We start from the raw sequence: 18,575 nt of genomic DNA, 5'->3' as shown, positions 1-18,575 counted from the left end.
TTGTTTCTCAGTTAGATGGCCCCTTGTTTATCTTCCAGCCTATAGGACCCCAGATTCTATATCTTTTGACAGCTGGGCACCATCAGCTTTCTTCACCGCATTTGCTTATGCACCCGCTTTGTCTTCAGTGTTTGTGTCGGCGTAGGCTGGTGTACTTCCCATGTGGGCTTTGTTGTTTCTTAGCTAGATGGCCACCTGTTTATCTTCAAGCCGTTAAGACCCCAGATGCTATATCATTTGATATAGTATCTGCTTTCTTCACCACTTTTGTTTATGCACCCACTTTGTCCTCAGTGATTGAGTTGGGACAGGCTGGTGTGCCTCTTCCATGTGGGTTTTGTTGTCTATCAGCTAGATGGCTGCTTGTTTATCTTCATGTCTTTAAGACTTCAGATGCTATATATTTTGGTAGCCGGGCACCATAAGCTTTCTTCACTAATAGTTGCTTGTGCACCCATTGTCTTCAGTGATTGTGCCGGGAAGGTGAGCACCTTAGACTGCCGAATTGTTAGAACAAAGTGTTCTTGTGTTGAGTGAGTACTTGAGCAGGGGCCCACTGTCCATCTGTTTTCTTAATACTCAACCTATAAGTATATGTACATAGATCTATTTCCCCCTCATCATGTTTTCAACAGTTTTGTTGGCATATAATTCACACATCATACAATTCAGTAGCTCAATCACATCAAGAAGAGCTGTACAATAATCACCACAGTTTTAGAATATTTTCCTCATTCTTGTATTCATCATTATTAGTTCCCCTTTTTGCTCCCTTACCTCCCAAGCAATATCCCCAAGAAACCATTAATCCAGTTGTTGTCTCTCTAGATTTACCTATTTTGGATTTCATATACAGAAAATCATTTAAAAAACCTAATCACTAACAGCAATAACATAAAAAAATTGAAAAGAAAGCAGAAAATATTAAAAAGAAAAAAATTTTTTAAAGGATCATAAGAGAGATAGACGAAAACACGTCCACAGGAGCCAAAATACAACCTTGAGTCTATTGCACCTGAATTTTGAGAACATCTGAAAGCAGATTTGATACGTCTGTTGATTGAATGGGAAAGACAGAAGACCTGATGAGTTGTGGGACGATGTAAAGACCATCATTCATGAGGAAAGCTAATGGTCATTAAAAAGACAGGAAAGAAAGAAAAGACCAAAGTGGATGTCAGACTGTAAAACTGACTTTAATCACAGAGTAGTTCAGTAAACGGAAGAAAATAAGAAGGCAAGGAGCTGAATAAAAAATATCAAAGGGCAGCTCTAGAAGACAAAGTCAAGTATGACAAAATGTGTAAGGACTTCGCACTAGAAAACCCAAAGGGAAGAACACACTCAGCACATCTGAACCTGAACGAACTCAAGAAAAAGACTCAAGCTTCAAGTTGGAATTTTGAAAGATTCTAGAGGCAGAACATTGAACCCTGCAGGGAACATCAAAAAAGATGGTAGCATTAGCCAACCATTTCAAAAGCTAGTATATGAGCAAGAATCGATGGTGCTGAAAGAAGTTCTAGCTGCATTCCCCCAAAACAAAACCCCAGTAATTAATGGAATACACCTTTACTGAAAGAGATCCAAATTTGTGCCTACGCCAAAGAAAGGTGACCGAACAGAATGCTCAAACTATACAACTATATCTTTGATATAACGCACAAGTGAATTTTAGTTTAAGATCATCCAACCATAGTTGCTGCAATACATTGACAGGGAACTGCCAGGAGTTCTGGCCAGATTCAGAAGAGGATGTGAAAAAAGGAATCTCATTACTGATGTCAGATGGATCTTGGCTCAAAGCAGAGAATACCAGAAAGATGTTTATTTGTGTTTCATTGACTATGCAAAAGCATTCGACTACGTGAACCATCATAAACCAAGAAGAATGGGAATTCCAAAACATGGCATTGTGCTCATTTGTTACTTGTTATTTGGATCAAGAGGCAGTTGTGTGAACAGAACCACGGAATACTGCATGGTTTAAAATTAGAAAAGGTGTACATCAAGATTGTGTCTCTCAGTATACTTGTCAATCTATATCCTGAACAAACAAATCATTGGATAAGCTGGATTGTATGAAGAGTACAGCATCAGAATTGGAGGGAGGCTTATTAACAACCTGTGATACTCAGATGACACAATTTTGCTTACTGAAAATGAGGAAGAATTGAAGCACTTACTGATCAAGGATTGTAGCCTTCAGAAAATATTACAACTTAATATAAGAAAGACAAAAATCCTCACAACTGTACCAATAGGTAACATCATGATACATGGAAACAAGTTTGAAGTTGTCAAGGATTTTGTTTTACTTGGATCTATAATCAGTGCCCATGGAAGCAGCAGTCAAAATAGCAAAAGACATATTGCATTTGGTAAATCTTTGACGCAAGACTTCTTTAGAGTATTGAAGAGCAAGGATGTTACTGTGATGACTAAGCTGTGCCTGACTCAAGTCACAGTATTCTCCTTTGCATCAGATACATGTGAAACTCGGACATTGAATAAGGAAGACCATTGTCAAATAGATAGATTTGAATTGTGGTGCTGTAGAAGAATATTGAAATTATCATGGACTAACAAAAGGACAATCCAATCTGTACTGGAATAAGTAAGGCCAGAGTGCTCCTTAGAGGCAAGGATGGAAAGACTGTCTTATATACTTTGGGAAAATTGTCAGCTTCTGGAGAAGTACATTGTGTTTGGTAAAGTGGAGGGGTGGCGAAAAAGAGCAAGGCCCTCTACAAGATAGACCGACACAATGGATGCATCATTGGCTTCAGGCATAGGAACAGTTGTGAAGATGGTGGAAGATTGTGCAGTTTAGTCTTACTCTGCATAGAGTCACTGTGGTCAGAGCCAACTCAATGGCACATAACAGCAGGAACACGTCTGCCATAATCCACTTTGCAATGCTCTCTGCCAGATAACAAGACTATTTGCATTCCTCAACTATGATCAGAAGGAATCCGCCAGAGACTTACTCCATATGTAGATCCTGTAAATAGATTTTGGGCTTCCATTGTCAACACTATCCTTCTGCAAACTGGTGTTCACGGTTTAAGCTCTGCTGCCATTCCCTCTGTTGAATGTGGATTATATTGTTTACAATCTTTGGATCACATAGGCTGGTGTGCTTCTTCCATGAGGAGTTAGTTGACGCCTCACTAGATAACAGCTTGTTTACAGAAAAATCTTTAAGACCCCATATGCTATTCTTTCAAATAGCCGGCACCATCTACTTCCTTTGTCATACTTGGCTATAGCACTCATATCTTCATGTGGAGGATTATCAAGCAGGGCCATGTCATAAAAACTAATTGATTTTAGATGGAGGCTAGAATTAAGTGCAAGCTCCAAATCCATTCATATATCTACTGTTTATATATGTCTCTGGTTCAACTTAAAATCATCATTGACATTTTATATTAAAGAACATTATCAATCATCTGGTGCATCATTTCCACTGCTATTGAGTCAAATTTGAAAAATAGAAACCGTAAAGGTCAGGGTAAAACTGCCCCTGTGAGTCTCTGAGATAGCAGATTGTAATTTTACATTCAACAAACCATACATATTTTGATTCAACTCATCCACTGCAGTACTTCTTGGATATTCCAGAGCTTCCCCCCTCAGATGTTAAGTTATGTCTATCTCTTATCAGAAGAAAAGAACGCTGTAAAAATCAAAAAGAAGCATTCGATATTTTACACTTTCTTTGACTTCATTAAGGATTATGTAGCATAAGATAGAAAATTCAAATGGAAAGAAATGCTGTGATATTGCTTAGTGTACATGTATAGCAATGATAAATAATCCTTATATAGTCATTATAGGCTTTCGAGTTTATAAAAGATCACTAGATTTTCTCATTCAGCAAATCCTTGTGGGTAGATTCTCGTGAGAAATAGCCAGGAAATTTTATTAACATTTAGTTCTTCATTAAGCTCTCTTTCCATTCTAAGGAAACTAATATCTGATATATAATTCATACAAAAACTGATGTAAATATTTCAGTGCAGTAACCCAAGAGTCAGTGATTTCTAGAAATATTTACTTTCAAAATCTGAGGTTAGACATAACAGTGTAAGACATGAAAAATAACAGTGATTTATAAATTATCAAGGGTTCATGAGGGAGGAAGGGTGGAGGAGGAAAAGGGAAAATGAGAAGCTGATACAAGGGCTCAACTAAAAAGAAAATGTTTTGAAAGTGATGATGGCAACAAACGTAAAAATGTGCTTGATACAATGGATGGATGGATGGATTGTGATAAGAGTTGTACGAGCCCCCAATAAAACGATTTAAAAAAAAAACAAAGATGGTTATCAGAAACCTGGAAGAGGAACCGTCACACTGATGAAGTATCCTTAATTGTGAAAATTTCAATCACAGGATGATAGTAAGTGGAGAGGAACATTATTTCATGGTCATCATTATTAAGAAACTATGATATATGAACTATGATATATAAATGTCCTATTTTTTGCAGCATTTTTGAATACATACTTGAAAGACTTTCCAATTCCTCTCCCTGTGATATTATTTTTATTTGGCTGCAGTCTGGAAATACTAGCTTTTACATCAATAAAGGTATGTAGACCCAATGTGAATTTTTGAACTATATCTAATATAAATACAACAGTCATTATAAATATAACAGTAGTTCCAGAGAATTTGCAAAAATATTCCTTCATTCAATGTTCTTCCAGTTGGTCAACACTTATAATAGTGTTGTGATAGGTAGGTTTACTGTACAAAGCTGGCCAATAGGAACATTGTAAACTATAATACAATATTGGCAATATGATCTTTTACAGAAGAAAATGGCCAACATAGGCTGTGTCAAAAATGCGTTTTATATTCCTTATTGTAAGTAATCGCTCTCTTTCCCCATCTGATTCCAATTGTTCTCAACTATTTTGTAACATTGTAGTTGTCTTGACTATATTTATAATTTATCTTTTACTTCACTTTCTATTCCAGTAAAATGGCTCATCTTCGGTATCTTGGCCAATTATAAGCCAGGCCAATTTAGAGTCAGGCCTCTAATCTAATGGAAAATCTATGAATAATTTCTAATTTAGGCAATAGATGAATTTAATATATATATATATTTTTTAACTTTTTGTTACTGGAGTCCTATACTAACTGGATCAAAGTCCCCATTGTGTTAGTCTGTCCCTTGCCTGAACTTTAGAGATCTATTAAACACTTACTGTTCTTTCAGGCATGCTGTCCTCGTCTGTGCACTCATTTGGCATTGCCTAACAGCTCTTATCTGTCAGTGAGGCATACTCTGGTGGCTTGCGTGTTGTTGTTATGTTGTAAGCTATGTCAATGGTAGCTTCAAATACCAGCTAAGTCATCCAAAGTGCAAAGGCTCCAGTGGAGATCCAGTCAAAGAACAGATTATGAATCTGTTCTAGACTGTTCACTTTAAATAGCCACTGAAAACCCTAAGGATAGCAGTGAAACATTGTTAGATACTAGAAACCTTGAAAATTAGTATCAGAAGATTGTCAGAAATAGTGCCAGAAGATGGGATATAGAACTCAAGCAATGCAAGATGACAGGATCTGCCAGCTGCAAGCTCAAGCGATGTACACACCAGCAGTGTGATGCAGCAGGTTTTGAAGGTCTAGCAACACGATCCATGGGTTGGCTGTCCCACAGGTAGTGTAGCTCACAAGTTGAGGCAGAGAGCTAGCTAAAGCAGCCACATGCTGGTCTGATCACCAGAGAGCAAGAGAGCGAGGGGAGGGCCCTGCCGAGCCATTTATCTCTTTGCCCCCAATCAAACTATGGCCTTATTAATCCCACATCTTTTGGGGCTGTGATTATTGTTTAGTTTTTTAAATAAGTCTTTTTATTGGGGGCTCAAACTACTTTTATTGTTATACAGCTCTTAAAATAATCCACACATCAATTGTATCAAACACATTCGTACATATGCCATCATCATTTTCAAAACATTTTCTTTCTACTTGAGCCCTTGGTATCAGCTCCTCTTTTTTCCCTTCCTCCTCCGTCCTTCCACCCTCATGACCCCTTGATAAATTATGCGTTTTTATTTTCATATCTTACACCTTCTGTGGTCTTCCTTCACTCACGTTCCTGTTGCTTGTCCCCCTTAGGGGTGGGTTGGGTTGTTGTTGGTGTTACATGTTGATTGTTGCAATAAATTGAATGCATTTTCATATATGAACCAAACTACTTCAGTTATCTGTCATAATCAGGTATGTTTTCTTTTACATAAATGCAATTTTAAGTATTTTAAGAATGTCTATTTATGAGTAACTCTTCAAAGGAAGAACTAGTCTGTCAAGCACTCTAAAGAGCTTGAAATTTTACCCTACTTACAAATTAATACGCTAGCCTACTACTTGTGTATGCTGGCAGAAGACATAGGACTCTTGAATCAGAGACAAAGCACTTTATTGTTCACATTAATGTCCTTGTATCAGTATAATTTCCCTAACCCTAGTACCCATGAGAAACAAAGAGGGCCAGGTACAACCTGTAAGCAGTGGGTTGTGTTACAGGAAAACCTCAATTTTTATAATAGTTGTAAACTCATTTGCTTTGTTGTCCCAAAGCAAGGCAATATCTTTGTTACATTAGCAAACTTTCCCTTTTCTCTGGAGGGAGACATTTCCTCTGTCTTCCAAAGTGATTAGTCATGCAAACATTCATGAAAAGGTAGTGCAAGAGAAAAATAAGATGTAGAGACATACAAGAGACCAATGTCTTCCAGAAATAATGATATTACCTAATATAGTAAGATTTACAATATTATCCAAAAAGTATTTCATGATAAGCATTTTAATTAGTTCACTCATAAACGGCATAACTTCCTAGTCTATGTCACTGTCATTATTCCACACACCTGTCTTCTATATAAGCCATGACTAATTATTTGTACTTTTGGAAATGTGATATACTCATTTACTCCTTTGTGATTTTTGAGCATGGTACTCTATCTACATGAAATCTCTTCTTTCTCTTGTATGACTAAGCAACATACTCTCTAGTACCTGTGTACATTTATTATAATCATTAGAAATAAAATACAATAAATGGGCATTGGTTATGCACTAACTTTCCTCTGTAATTGGAAAGAGCCCAAAAGGAAACTATGAAAATCCAGCATGTTTATGACTAGCATTTATCAGATTTGTATAGACCATAACCTTTCTTGCTTACTAAAAATAGAAGTGCCTAGTCTGTATTCTAGGCTTAAAAGAAGAATGGAAGGACAGACAAATGAGGAATTGATTTATTTTTACTATTAATAGGTTCAAGATTATGTATCTGCTGTTCAATGGATGAGCCCAAAATTATTTTTTTACATATTTACACCAATAATTATCTTTAATGTTGCATTTGAAATGGATATATACATGTTCCAAAAGTTAATTTGGCAGGTAAGAAGTATTTTCAATAATAGTATTCATTCATGAACTATTGCCACATGTTATCTATGTTCAGATATTAGCAGTCCTTGCTCCAAAATTGATAAAGTACAAAATACAGAAGGAAAGTACAGGGTAAGAAAATAATAAATTAAGCATTATTTTAAATAAAATTAGTAGTGTTTTGGCAATTGACTACCATATTGGAGATCTGGGGAAAAAATTACTTAGCAAAAAGTACTCCTGAAAATCTGACTGATATAATATAATGCCAATTTTACCTAAAATCTGAGATCTCACCTGAAATCTATTATGAAGTATAGTGGGCCCACTAAATGAATATTGATGAACAAAAAATATTTTAAATATTCACCTTGTCAAGTGTGTTTGGACAGGTTGACTAGAGAAACAAATTGAGTGACACTCATATATGTGTAAGAGAGGGAGCTTTATATCAAGAGGTAATTGTATATCAAGCAAACATCCCAGCCCAGTCTAGAACAAATCCATAAGTCTGATAATAGTCTGTAATTCCCTCTTCAGACTCACGCAGTCAAATGCAATGATGCAGAATGCAGGGAGCTCACAGGCTGATGGGGTCAGAGTTGTGTGGATCCAATGGGGGTGTCTCTGGCATCTCTCCAAGTGACTCAACTGCCCGAAGGTGAAGCCGAGAGTGGGGCGTTTCCCAGGACACGCCTTATGAGAAACCACCCCTTCACTTCAATTTGACATGAAATTATGTAACTACACATGAAGCTTCCCACACTTACATGTAAAGATGCAAAAAACAGAGAACTTAAATAAACAACTAGAACTCTAATTCACAAGCAATAAGAATTTTTTTCAATACTGTGAGACATGGCCTACCTCAGACAGAAACTCTGAGAAAAATATATACCAGCTCTTAAGCATGGTATACATTTATTTCCAAGTAACACATTTATTTCTAAGTAGAATTCTGTGAATATAAAACCATTATCCACAGTAAATATGCAGGAGAACTAAATAATATAATTAATAAACTTGATCTCCCAGACACATACAGAACAGTTGACTCAACAAAAACTCAGTAGACATCTTTTTCCAGTGGTCATGGAATTTGATCCAGAATAGATCACACATATTTTAGGACACAAAGTGAGAATCTATAAATTTTAAAACATTGGTCTAATAAAAACTATCTTTTCTATAAATATATGCACATAGATCTATTTCCCCATCCTCATATATAAATATATTTGCATATGTGCATGCCTTTATCTAGACCTCTATAAATGCCCTTTGCCTCTCAGCTCTTTCCTCTATTTCCCTTGACTTTCCTCCTGTCCCACTATCATGCTCAGTACCCAACCAGGTTTCAGCAATTCCTCTTAGTAACATTACCCTTGATCATGCCCTACCAGGCCTCCTACACCCTCCTCACCACCAATTTGGATCACTTGTTGTTCCCTTGTCCCTGGGTTTGTTAACACCACTACCTTTCCTCCCCACCTCCCCCTCTCCCATGTCCCCCCGGAACTGTCGGTCCTGTTGTCTTCACCTCCACATTGTTCATCCAGCCTACCTTATTTAGACAGACCTGTGGCGATAATCACATGCACAAAAACAAGACAGAGCAAAACCAAACAACAATATACAATAAAACAACAACAAACCACTAACAAACAAAACAAAACACAAGAAAGAAAATCATGTATTTATAGGTTCAGTATTAAAGAAGCAGAAGGACATTGGGCCTCCACTCAGGTACTCCCTCAAAGCAAGAATACTTTCTTCTATTAAATTGGCATTCTATGATGCTCACCTTCACAACACAACCGCTGAAGACAAAGTGGGTGAATAAGCAAATGTGGTGAAGAAAGCTGATGGTGCCCGGCTATCAAAATATATAGGCCATCTGGCTCAGAAGCAACAAAGCCCACATGGAAGAACACACCAGCCTGTGAGATCACGAGGTGCCGAAGGGATCCGTTATCAGGCATCAAAGAGCAAAAAAATCTTACCATCGTGAATGAGGGGGGTAGTGCGGAGTGGAGACCCAAAGCCCATTTATAGGCCACTGGTGATCCCCTTGCAGAGGGGTCTTAGGGAGTAGATGAGCCAGTCAGTGTGCGATGTAGCAAGGATGAAAAATACAACTTTCCTCTAGTTCTGAAATGTTTCCTCTCTCCACCCCCCTCCCCCCGCCCCCACCCCCATCCCCACTATCATGAAGAGCAGAATACAAACAGATACACGCACACCCATGTTTCTTACAGTGCTACTATAGTAGCAAAAATATAGGGACAACCAAAAAGTCCATCTGTGGAAGAATTGATAAACTCTGATACAAACAATGTAATATTATTCATCTCTAAAAAAAAACTATCAAACACCTCATGGCATAGACAAATTTGGAAGACATTATGTAAACGTCCTCAAATATTACATGATTCCATTATTATTATAAAAGGAAAAAAACATTAAAAAAATGTTTTCACACCTGAAGAAGAAAACTTTGAAGGCTTTGGCTGGCGAGGCAAGAGTAGGGAGGGACAAGGATGGAAGCAGGTAGGGTGGAAAAAACTTAGATAAGGCCACATATAGAGGGGGCTTCCCGGGACACTCCCTGTTTGGATAAGATTGGCTGTTCACCTGTATGTTTTCCCCCCCGTGTATGCTGTACTCCACGAATGAAAGGGCGGGGGAGACCCTTATGTAAATGACATTGCTTTGCTAGGTACTGCTAGATACTCAATTCAACTCATAGTGGCCCCACGTGACAGAGAAGAATTGTTCCATAGCATCTTCTGGGCTGGATTCTTTGTGGACGCGAACACCTGGTCTTACTTCCATGTCTTCACTGGATAGGTTTGAAGCATTAACATGTTGATTAGCTTCAAACCATTGCACAAAATAGTAGAATGATTTAGACTTTAAACAGAGTCTAGTCACTTGGAGCTCAGACGGCTCACAAAAGAATGAGAATGAAAAGAGGAGAGACCTAAGAGTGATCTGGGATTTCTGATGGTCCAAACATTTCTAATCACCAGATGGGCCAGCTGACAACCACGTGACAGAGTTGTCTTCATTCAAGCGTCTACCGGTTGGGACTGCTGGTGCTGACTATTGGTTGGGGCAGTGGACATTGCTAGGACACGTGCGAGGGGGGCTCCTAGTGTTCCGAATGGAAATTCTATGATCTTTTAAATCCATTTGTCCATGAACTTTTTGAAGCCCCCTTGTTTACTCACTTGATAAATACGTGCAACCCGATGGAGGAGAGGAAGAAAGTCAAAGGCCAGTTCTCGGAGCAATGGAATCTTCTTTACCTTTTCTATAGTCCAGCCTTTCTGTTTTTATTTCCTATACATAGTTTGAACAATATCCACTTAGTTCTCCTATTCACAGTAGTTATGTCCTATAAAGTTACTATGAACAGTGAATTGGTGAGTATTGAGCCACTGCTGAAGAGAAATGGGGCTGCTGTGGGCTGGATATTGACCTGCTAACCCCCTAACACAGGCAGTTCAAAAACACCAGCTGCTCTGTGGGAGAAAGATGAGGCTGATGTACAGTCTCAGAAATTTTGTATGGGTTTGTTGAGCCAGAATCAAGTTCATTGCTGTGACTCTTTGGGCTTTTTATGAGCCTTGGTTGTTGTTGTTGTCGTCATGTGCCATTGACTCAGCCTCTTTGACTCGTCATGGCCCTGTGCCTACCCACCTCGTTGGGGTTTTTCTGTTTCTCCGATCCTCTACTTTGCCAAGCATCCTGTTCTTTTCCAGGCCCTGGTCTGTCCTGAAAACATGTCCAAAGCACAGGAGACAATGTCTGCCATCTTTGCTTCTAAGGAGTCCTCTGACCACTGCCTCTAAAATAGATGGACTCATTTTCTGGTGTGATGTTTCACGGGGCTTTCACTATTCTTCATCAACCACGCAATCCAAATGCCATCAATTCTTCTCACATTTTCCTCATCTGTTGTCCAGTTGTCCCAGCAACCCTATGAGGTAAATGGGAGGGGAAAAAATCATTGCTAGTGGGGGAAATACAGTTAGGTTCCTGCAAGCCTCTGATTACAGCATTTCCCTCAACTGATTCATTCAAGAGCTTTCAAAATGTCTCTTTCTGCTTAAGGTAGTTTATTGTGCCAACCTGGCTGATAAACACATGTGGGGTTAATTGAAGGGTGGAGAGATAAACAGCTCAGTGAGCCTCGCCTTTCTAGTTCTCAGGTCTCTTGCTTTCTGATGGTCACACCAGGATGCAGCTGCCTTAGTTGTTTCTGCTTCAGCTGGCAAGGCTGACTTCCTGAAAGACATCCCCAAAGAGAAGTCACATGGACCTACCCAGATGCAGCCTTGGATGCAGGAGCAGCCGTGTGGTGACCCCTGCCAGTGCTGAGATGCTTACACATTCACTGACTCGGCTTTCCTCCTGCAGTTGGCATCATTGCATGTGTTTTGTGAGATGGAGGAGGACTTTGTGGATTGGTGTCGGACATATGGGTTAATGTTGGACTTGTGGGCTTGGGCAACACTGGGTTGGGATCTTTTCTTGATGTGCACTTAACTTTTATATAAGCTAACGTAACCAGATTTTAACATTGATAAAGCCGGATGCCATTGATAAAACTCATATCCTGGCGAAATAGGCACATGGCAGCCGAAAACTGTATGCCCTAGCTTGTTGTGCATTCTTTCCAAATATTGGGACTTTTTGAAAACACCGTGGGACACGGGAAAAATTGTTAAACATCGGGAATGTCCCGCCAAAAGCAGGACGTCTAGTCACCTTAATATAAACCTCTCTCTTATACATGAGTTTCTGTGGATTCGTTTCTCTAAAGTAGCCAGGCTAACACACGGCTTAAAGCCATCTTATTTGACGTACACTGTTTATTCGATGGAAATAAACTCATGGCCAGTGGCACCATAATCCGTGCCTAAAGGAAGCTCACCTACACACGATTTTTCGCCATGAGGCACTTCACCACTTTCTTGTGCCGAGGATCACTGGATGGTACTCTGGCATTGCACTTAGGTGCTGTTTTAAACCAGATCCACAGCACTAAGCACAGAGATGGAAAAAGATATATCTCACCAAATAGAGCATAAGAGACATTTGTTTACAGCCTGCAAGCTGGCCAACACAAAAGGTTTGCACGCACTGTTAACTAAGCAACAAGGAGTCCTGGAGTTGCCATTAATCTGAGTTGGCTGAAGGGTCCTGTGTTGACATTTGGGTTTATGAATGCCGAAATGAAACGGTAGAATGCCACCTTGTTCAAATTCAGTTGGAAATGGGCATGCTGGAAAACTCAAAATATTAGATACTATGTGCATGTCAGGAGATATTCATGAACGCTTACTGAGAATGTATTCTAGACTTACTAATAGCTTTTATGAGTAGTTAAATTTATAAATGAAGAATTCTTAAATATAAGGGTTGAGTGTGTGCATATACACCTGTAATTAGTTATGGATATATATATGGTATATGTGTACATGCACACATATAAAGGGGGCTTCAAAAGGTTTCTGAAGAAAATCCCATGATCAGTATTTCCATTTTACCACAAATTTTTAAGGTTTCTCATACATTCTATATTCAATGACTTCATCAATAAAATTAAAAGTTCATATTTTAATTATAAGTGTATTCCATTCAACTGGTCTTTAATGTGCCCCAGGAATTTCACTGCATTCTTTGCCCCTCATTTCCAGACTTTCAAATATATAGTTGTTAAAGAAAATAACTTAAAATTGTGCCTTAGTTGATTCACTGTAATTATTTATATGAGTTTTAAAATGAATTATAAAGATGATCTGAGATTTTTATTTGTAAAATCTATTTGCAGATACTTTTAATCACAATTCCTGGTTTTCTCTTAAATAACATCTTAATATTTTGGTATCTGTTATCTGTGAATAAATTACCTACAGGCACCATGCCGCTGCTATTATTTTCACTTATCCTTCATAGTTCAGACCCCATGCTGACTGCAGCTGCTATCAGGAACCTTGGTAAGCATGTCTTTATTTCTTCCTGCACTGCAAATACCTTATTTTGTCTTTAACTTCGCTTATTTTAGCTCTGAGATCTTCTGTTTGTTGTAGCTTTTCACCACATCAACTGGAAGAGTGAGGGATTGGAAATTGAGCATACGCTCTGAACCAAACACACTTTCTCCCATTCTTTTCCGTTTCATTTTATGGCCAGTTCAAGAGGAAAGAGATAGCGGAGGCAAATAGAAATAGCGTAGAAGGAGACGTGAAGTATAAATATATACAAATAAAAGAAAACTTGAGTCTCAAGACAGGGAGACTAAGAGTATGAAGTACCAATATTCATCATCCAATCCTCAATTCTTGTCTATCTCCATACCACTGTGTTGTACCATATTCCTACGCCTATTTGACTCGGTCAATGTCAACCCTTTTACTTCTCAAAGATTTCAGAGAAACTGCAAATTTTACAGCAAAGGAGTGGCATGAATGAGTGGGTCATCAAAGCACTTGATCTCCCACAGAAACCGATGGGCTTGCCTGTTCATTGGCACACTTGTTGTAGTTATAGAATGGGGTGTATCAAGAATTGGTGTTGATCAAATTTATGTAGTTATAGAATGGGGTGTGTCAAGAATTGGTGTTGATCAAAGTTATAGAGTGGGGCTGTGTCAAGAATTGGACTTTTATTGTGTCATAATATGCCCCTCCTTTGAATGTTTTGAAAATCACTAAAGATGTTCAGAGTGACACTGTTGACACTACATTTAATGACCAATGAACAGGACTATTTATAGATAATTAAATTTAGAACAGAAGCCCTGCTGGTAGCTTTTAATCACATGGCAGCTAACCAAAAGGTTGGCTGTTTGAACCTACCAGCTGCTCTGTGGGGAAAAGGTGTGTCAATCTGCTTCTACAGAGATTCCAGCCTGAGAAACCCTTCGGGAAAGTCTTGCTCAGTCCTATAGGGTAGGTATGAATCAGATTCAACTTAACAGCAATTAATTTGGTTTGGAGATTTCAATTTAGCATTTCCTCGTAGATGGAGTCAAATGAAGGTGAAAGTAGGTGGTATTAGTGTGCATTGCATCCACGGAGTTCATTTCTAGTATCATTGGAAAAACATATGGGAAAGTCAGGCTATGTTATAACTAGATTAGCTGAAGTGTTATAAAGTTTTGTTCTATGGATTTATCTTATCTCTCAGTCATTTACCTCTGTCTTGCCTTAATTATATCTGGCTTCCTATGTGTGAATTTATGCAGACCAAATGACTGGATTAAAAAATAATATGGTTCATGTTTTATCTCTGCTTTGAAACAAGGATGAATGCTGTAGTTATCTCCCTTAAATAAACCATAGATGGCCATAATTAACTTGGCTCTTAATTATGATGGTCTGTGCTTAAGTTATAGTTGCTATATATAATTAAATTACCTCAAAGAGAACTTTCAATTTTGACGAATAATTTTTAAGTATGTAGGGGAAATTATGTGACACAAATCATCCGATACTTTAGAAAATACCTTCAATTGCTGATGCATTTTATTCTTTAACAATGACGATTTGCACTCATTAAAAACATGTTTTTTCCCATAGGTCTTTCTAGATCGCTTTCCAACTTAATCAATGGAGAAAGTCTGATGTGCTCTATTTTATCTTTAATGGTGTTTTCTTTTATTTTGGAAATTAATATAGCCATGCAAAACAATGTGAACTTCTCTATAGGTAAAGATCCATCATTTTACATAGCTTTTTGAAAATTAGAATCCCATATTTTAGGAAGGTGGACATGACTTTAATAATATCTTCCTATAAATTATAATTATAGAAATATAATAATGAGTTAATAGTAAAGTGATTTACTTTTTAGAGTGAACTGTCACATAGAATCTTATTTGACATTAATTGTGGTTTTGCTTGTAAGGCTGGGTGGTAACTTTTCAGGAGTATGCTAATGGTAATAATATTTCATGAGCCTGGTCAGAGCCAGAATCTTGACAAGGGTGAGACATGGTGACCCGTGTTTACTGCTTTTGTTTTTTTCATGTGGGAGAGATGAGCCTACAAAGCAAGAAGTTAATTCGATAGCTCAACTAGTGAGATGCAATGGCTTTTTCCCATTTGTGCCAAGACTTTCTCCCTGCAATCAGTATCAGAAGCCATCAACTTCACAAGAGCCTGGCGGAAGGGCTGGGAGCAGTACTTTTGAGCAGAGGGATTGGCAAGTTGCCCATGAGCTCATTCGGATAACTCTGAACTGTTTTTCTCTTGTGGCTTGCGCATGTGTAGGTATGGGTGCAAATTAAATGTTGTCAGTACAGCTGGGAAATAATCATTCATGAGCAGAGAGACAGGGTCTACGTCCCTGCAGAAGCATCTCATACGCCCCTCCCTGATCAAAAGTCTCTACCTTCCTCTCCAGTCAGTATCCTCACACTCAATATCCACTGCAGCCTTGAGAGAAGGGATTTCCAAGACTCAAGACATCCATGAAGTCAAAATAGTTTCATCATCCTGATGATAATGAATTATTTACCCCTTTACTATGCTGGCATTTATATTTATTTGGGAAACCAATGTTATGATCTTCCTGAAAACATTCCTAACATGTATATTATTCTACTGACTAGATTTCATATTCATAGGCTTTCTGAAGTCATTGTCTCACCCCAACCCCCCAAAAGAGGTGCTTCCTAGCCATATTCTAGTCGAGCAAGGCAGTTATAGTACACCAAATAATCCTCAATTCTGAAGTGGTCTCTGGATGACACCACTTCACTACTTGTCCAAAGTCTGGCAATTCAAACCCACCAGTGACATCCTGGAGACAGGTCTGGTAAGTTGCTTCCAGAAAAGCAGAGCCTCAAATACCCTGTCATGCAGTTCTACTCTGTCACCTGGGGCCACTATGAGTCAAGATCAACTGAACAGCAACTAGGAATAACAGTGAAGTGGAATTCTTTTATGACTCTCTCTTCTCAGAAACAAGAATAAGCAGCTTTCCTAAGTCCATCAGCTAGTATCAGTACATTATGTCCCATTGTCCGAATGCAAATCCCCAATGATCTTGCCAAATATTCAAGAAGACCTATAAATATTTTCCCTGTTCCTAGAAGGTGCTTCGGTGTTGAGTAACCAGGGACCCTGTTTGACTCTGTTACGAATCATCCTGACTTTACATGGTCATAATTAATGCCTCAAATGTCTTCAATAAATGAAGACAATTATTTCCCAAGGAGATTCATTGCTGGGTCACACACCTCTTTTAGCTCTCCTTCAAGGAAGTTGGTCCAGGTAGTGGGCAGTTATTCCACTTAGGCCTAAGATGGACTTGCTTTCAGTCTTTGAATTTTAAGAGCGACAAAATGATGAAGCTCTATACCAATAGCAGTGTGCCCAGGCCATAGACACTTGAAGCATCTGTGGTGAACCTGGAAACTTCATTGAACACAGGAAGGTGGGTCTTCTTTAAATGCTTGAAATGTGCCACCTGTGATATGTGAGAGAGCCAAACCACCACACATACGACCCACAAGACCTCTTGCAAAATTCATGGTACAAAGAAAAATAACCCAGTATGAAACTCAGAGAGCTTCTCCTATAAAACGCCCTGCAAATGTAGCCTTTCTGAGGATGACTAAGGCAAAGACCAGTGAAGACTCTATTCTGAAGCATCCTAAAAGCTCAAGGACCACTTTTAGATGACTTGAAAAGTCATCTAAAAGCAAAGCAAAGACATATAAAAAGTCACATAAAAGCAAAGACATATAATCAATTCTACACACTGGATAGAATGATCCATGTCCACTATTAAACCCTTTCCAAGATTCATCTAGGTCCCATTCACTATATTAAACTTTGATCTTAGAATTTCAGGGAGGCCTGATTCAGAGATGACATCGATTCTATGATCAATGTTGTCCTGTTTGCACAACTGCCTCTTGGTCTATGTACAAGTTCTGCATGCGCACTAAGTGGAGCAGGGCTGCCTTGTTATTTTCAGAGCCCAGTATGTTGGCTACAGGAGATGGTTCTACTCAAGGCACATGCTTATTTAGCTCACAAGAGTTGCAGTTAATAGTTCCCGGAATTGACTGGAAGTGGGGGCTGGAGGGAGGGGGCTAAATTCAAATGAACACTCAGGGAGCTCTGCCCTCTTAATTTTGGAGATTTGATTTATGGAGTATCTATTGTGAGTATCCAGCAGAGAGCTGGCTGTGGAAGCAGAGTCCACTGCAGAAAGGCGTATATAGTCATTTGCAGCAGTCTGGCAACCAACCATTACTGTGTAAGCCAGCAATTGGTATGCTCAGCATGGGCCCCAGGAAGTTTTGCCCTTGTGATTTCAGAAGCTCTATCGCAGTATGTAAACTATAGAAGCAGGGTCTACTCAAGACACCTGTTCAGTAGCTTTCAACAGCTTGAGTCATTAGATCTGAGTGCCACACACAGAAGGAAAAGAGATACCCAAATTGATTCCAAGGGATAAATATCCTGTTAGTTTGGGGGGGGGGTATAGTATGCATATGCAGAGAGTGCTGATTGTGGGAACATGGTTCCCTGAAGGAGTCTTCTGTAGGAATTTGCAGTAGCCTGGGAGCTGACAGTTACCCAAACAGGTGCACTCAACGCAGACCCTGTGGGATGTCTTGCCTTGTCCATTTTTGGGCAGAAGTTTGGGATCTTGTCTTTGCACAGGCTGTGGGATGTGGTGGCTGGGAAACCAGGATGCTCTGCCGGCCAACTTCATAGTAGTCGAGTGGACTCGCTGACTGCAGAGGGGCAGGGATGGTGGAGCAGCAGTTTACCAACTTTATGTGATGCTGCAGATCTGACTCTTGATCATCTGAGGCTCTCCACTCCTGGGCACTGTTCTTTGATTCAGAGACCCTGAAAAGCATCATAGCATTTGTTGGTTGGATGTTTGAGATTAACTTGTTTGCCATGGAAGACTTCAAGTCCATTAGAATTTTACCTTTCCTACCCTCTCTCTTTTTTAAGCTACAAAAATCATTATTTAGGTTTGAGGGGTAAGGAATGTGGAGGGATATTTTTCCTTTAAAAAAAATAAACATTTTATGCACACACGTACTGAATGTGTAAGCTGAATATCATGTTCTTGTTATGTTGTGTGCCTACTTATCGTGACCCTATG

General features: G+C 38.9%; 1 protein-coding gene across 1 annotated transcript in view; it reads left to right on the top strand.

Annotated features, from left to right (window-relative positions):
• The window catches only part of SLC9C1 (solute carrier family 9 member C1), a 95,235-nt gene that overhangs the window by 1,545 nt on the left and 75,115 nt on the right, over positions 1 to 18,575 (top strand). Inside the window, exons 2-5 of the mRNA XM_004706477.1 lie at positions 4,499 to 4,599; positions 7,305 to 7,433; positions 13,267 to 13,432; positions 15,017 to 15,145. Of these exons, the coding sequence (XP_004706534.1) occupies positions 4,499 to 4,599; positions 7,305 to 7,433; positions 13,267 to 13,432; positions 15,017 to 15,145 (525 nt within the window). The remainder of the gene's footprint in view (positions 1 to 4,498; positions 4,600 to 7,304; positions 7,434 to 13,266; positions 13,433 to 15,016; positions 15,146 to 18,575) is intronic.

Source organism: Echinops telfairi, unplaced genomic scaffold (assembly GCF_000313985.2).
Source record: "Echinops telfairi isolate 266 unplaced genomic scaffold, ASM31398v2 ScPeMD7_6;HRSCAF=24_0, whole genome shotgun sequence".
Lineage (NCBI taxonomy): Eukaryota > Metazoa > Chordata > Mammalia > Afrosoricida > Tenrecidae > Echinops > Echinops telfairi.
Note: the sequence above shows the minus strand (reverse complement) of the source record. Positions and strands in the feature narration are given on the sequence as shown.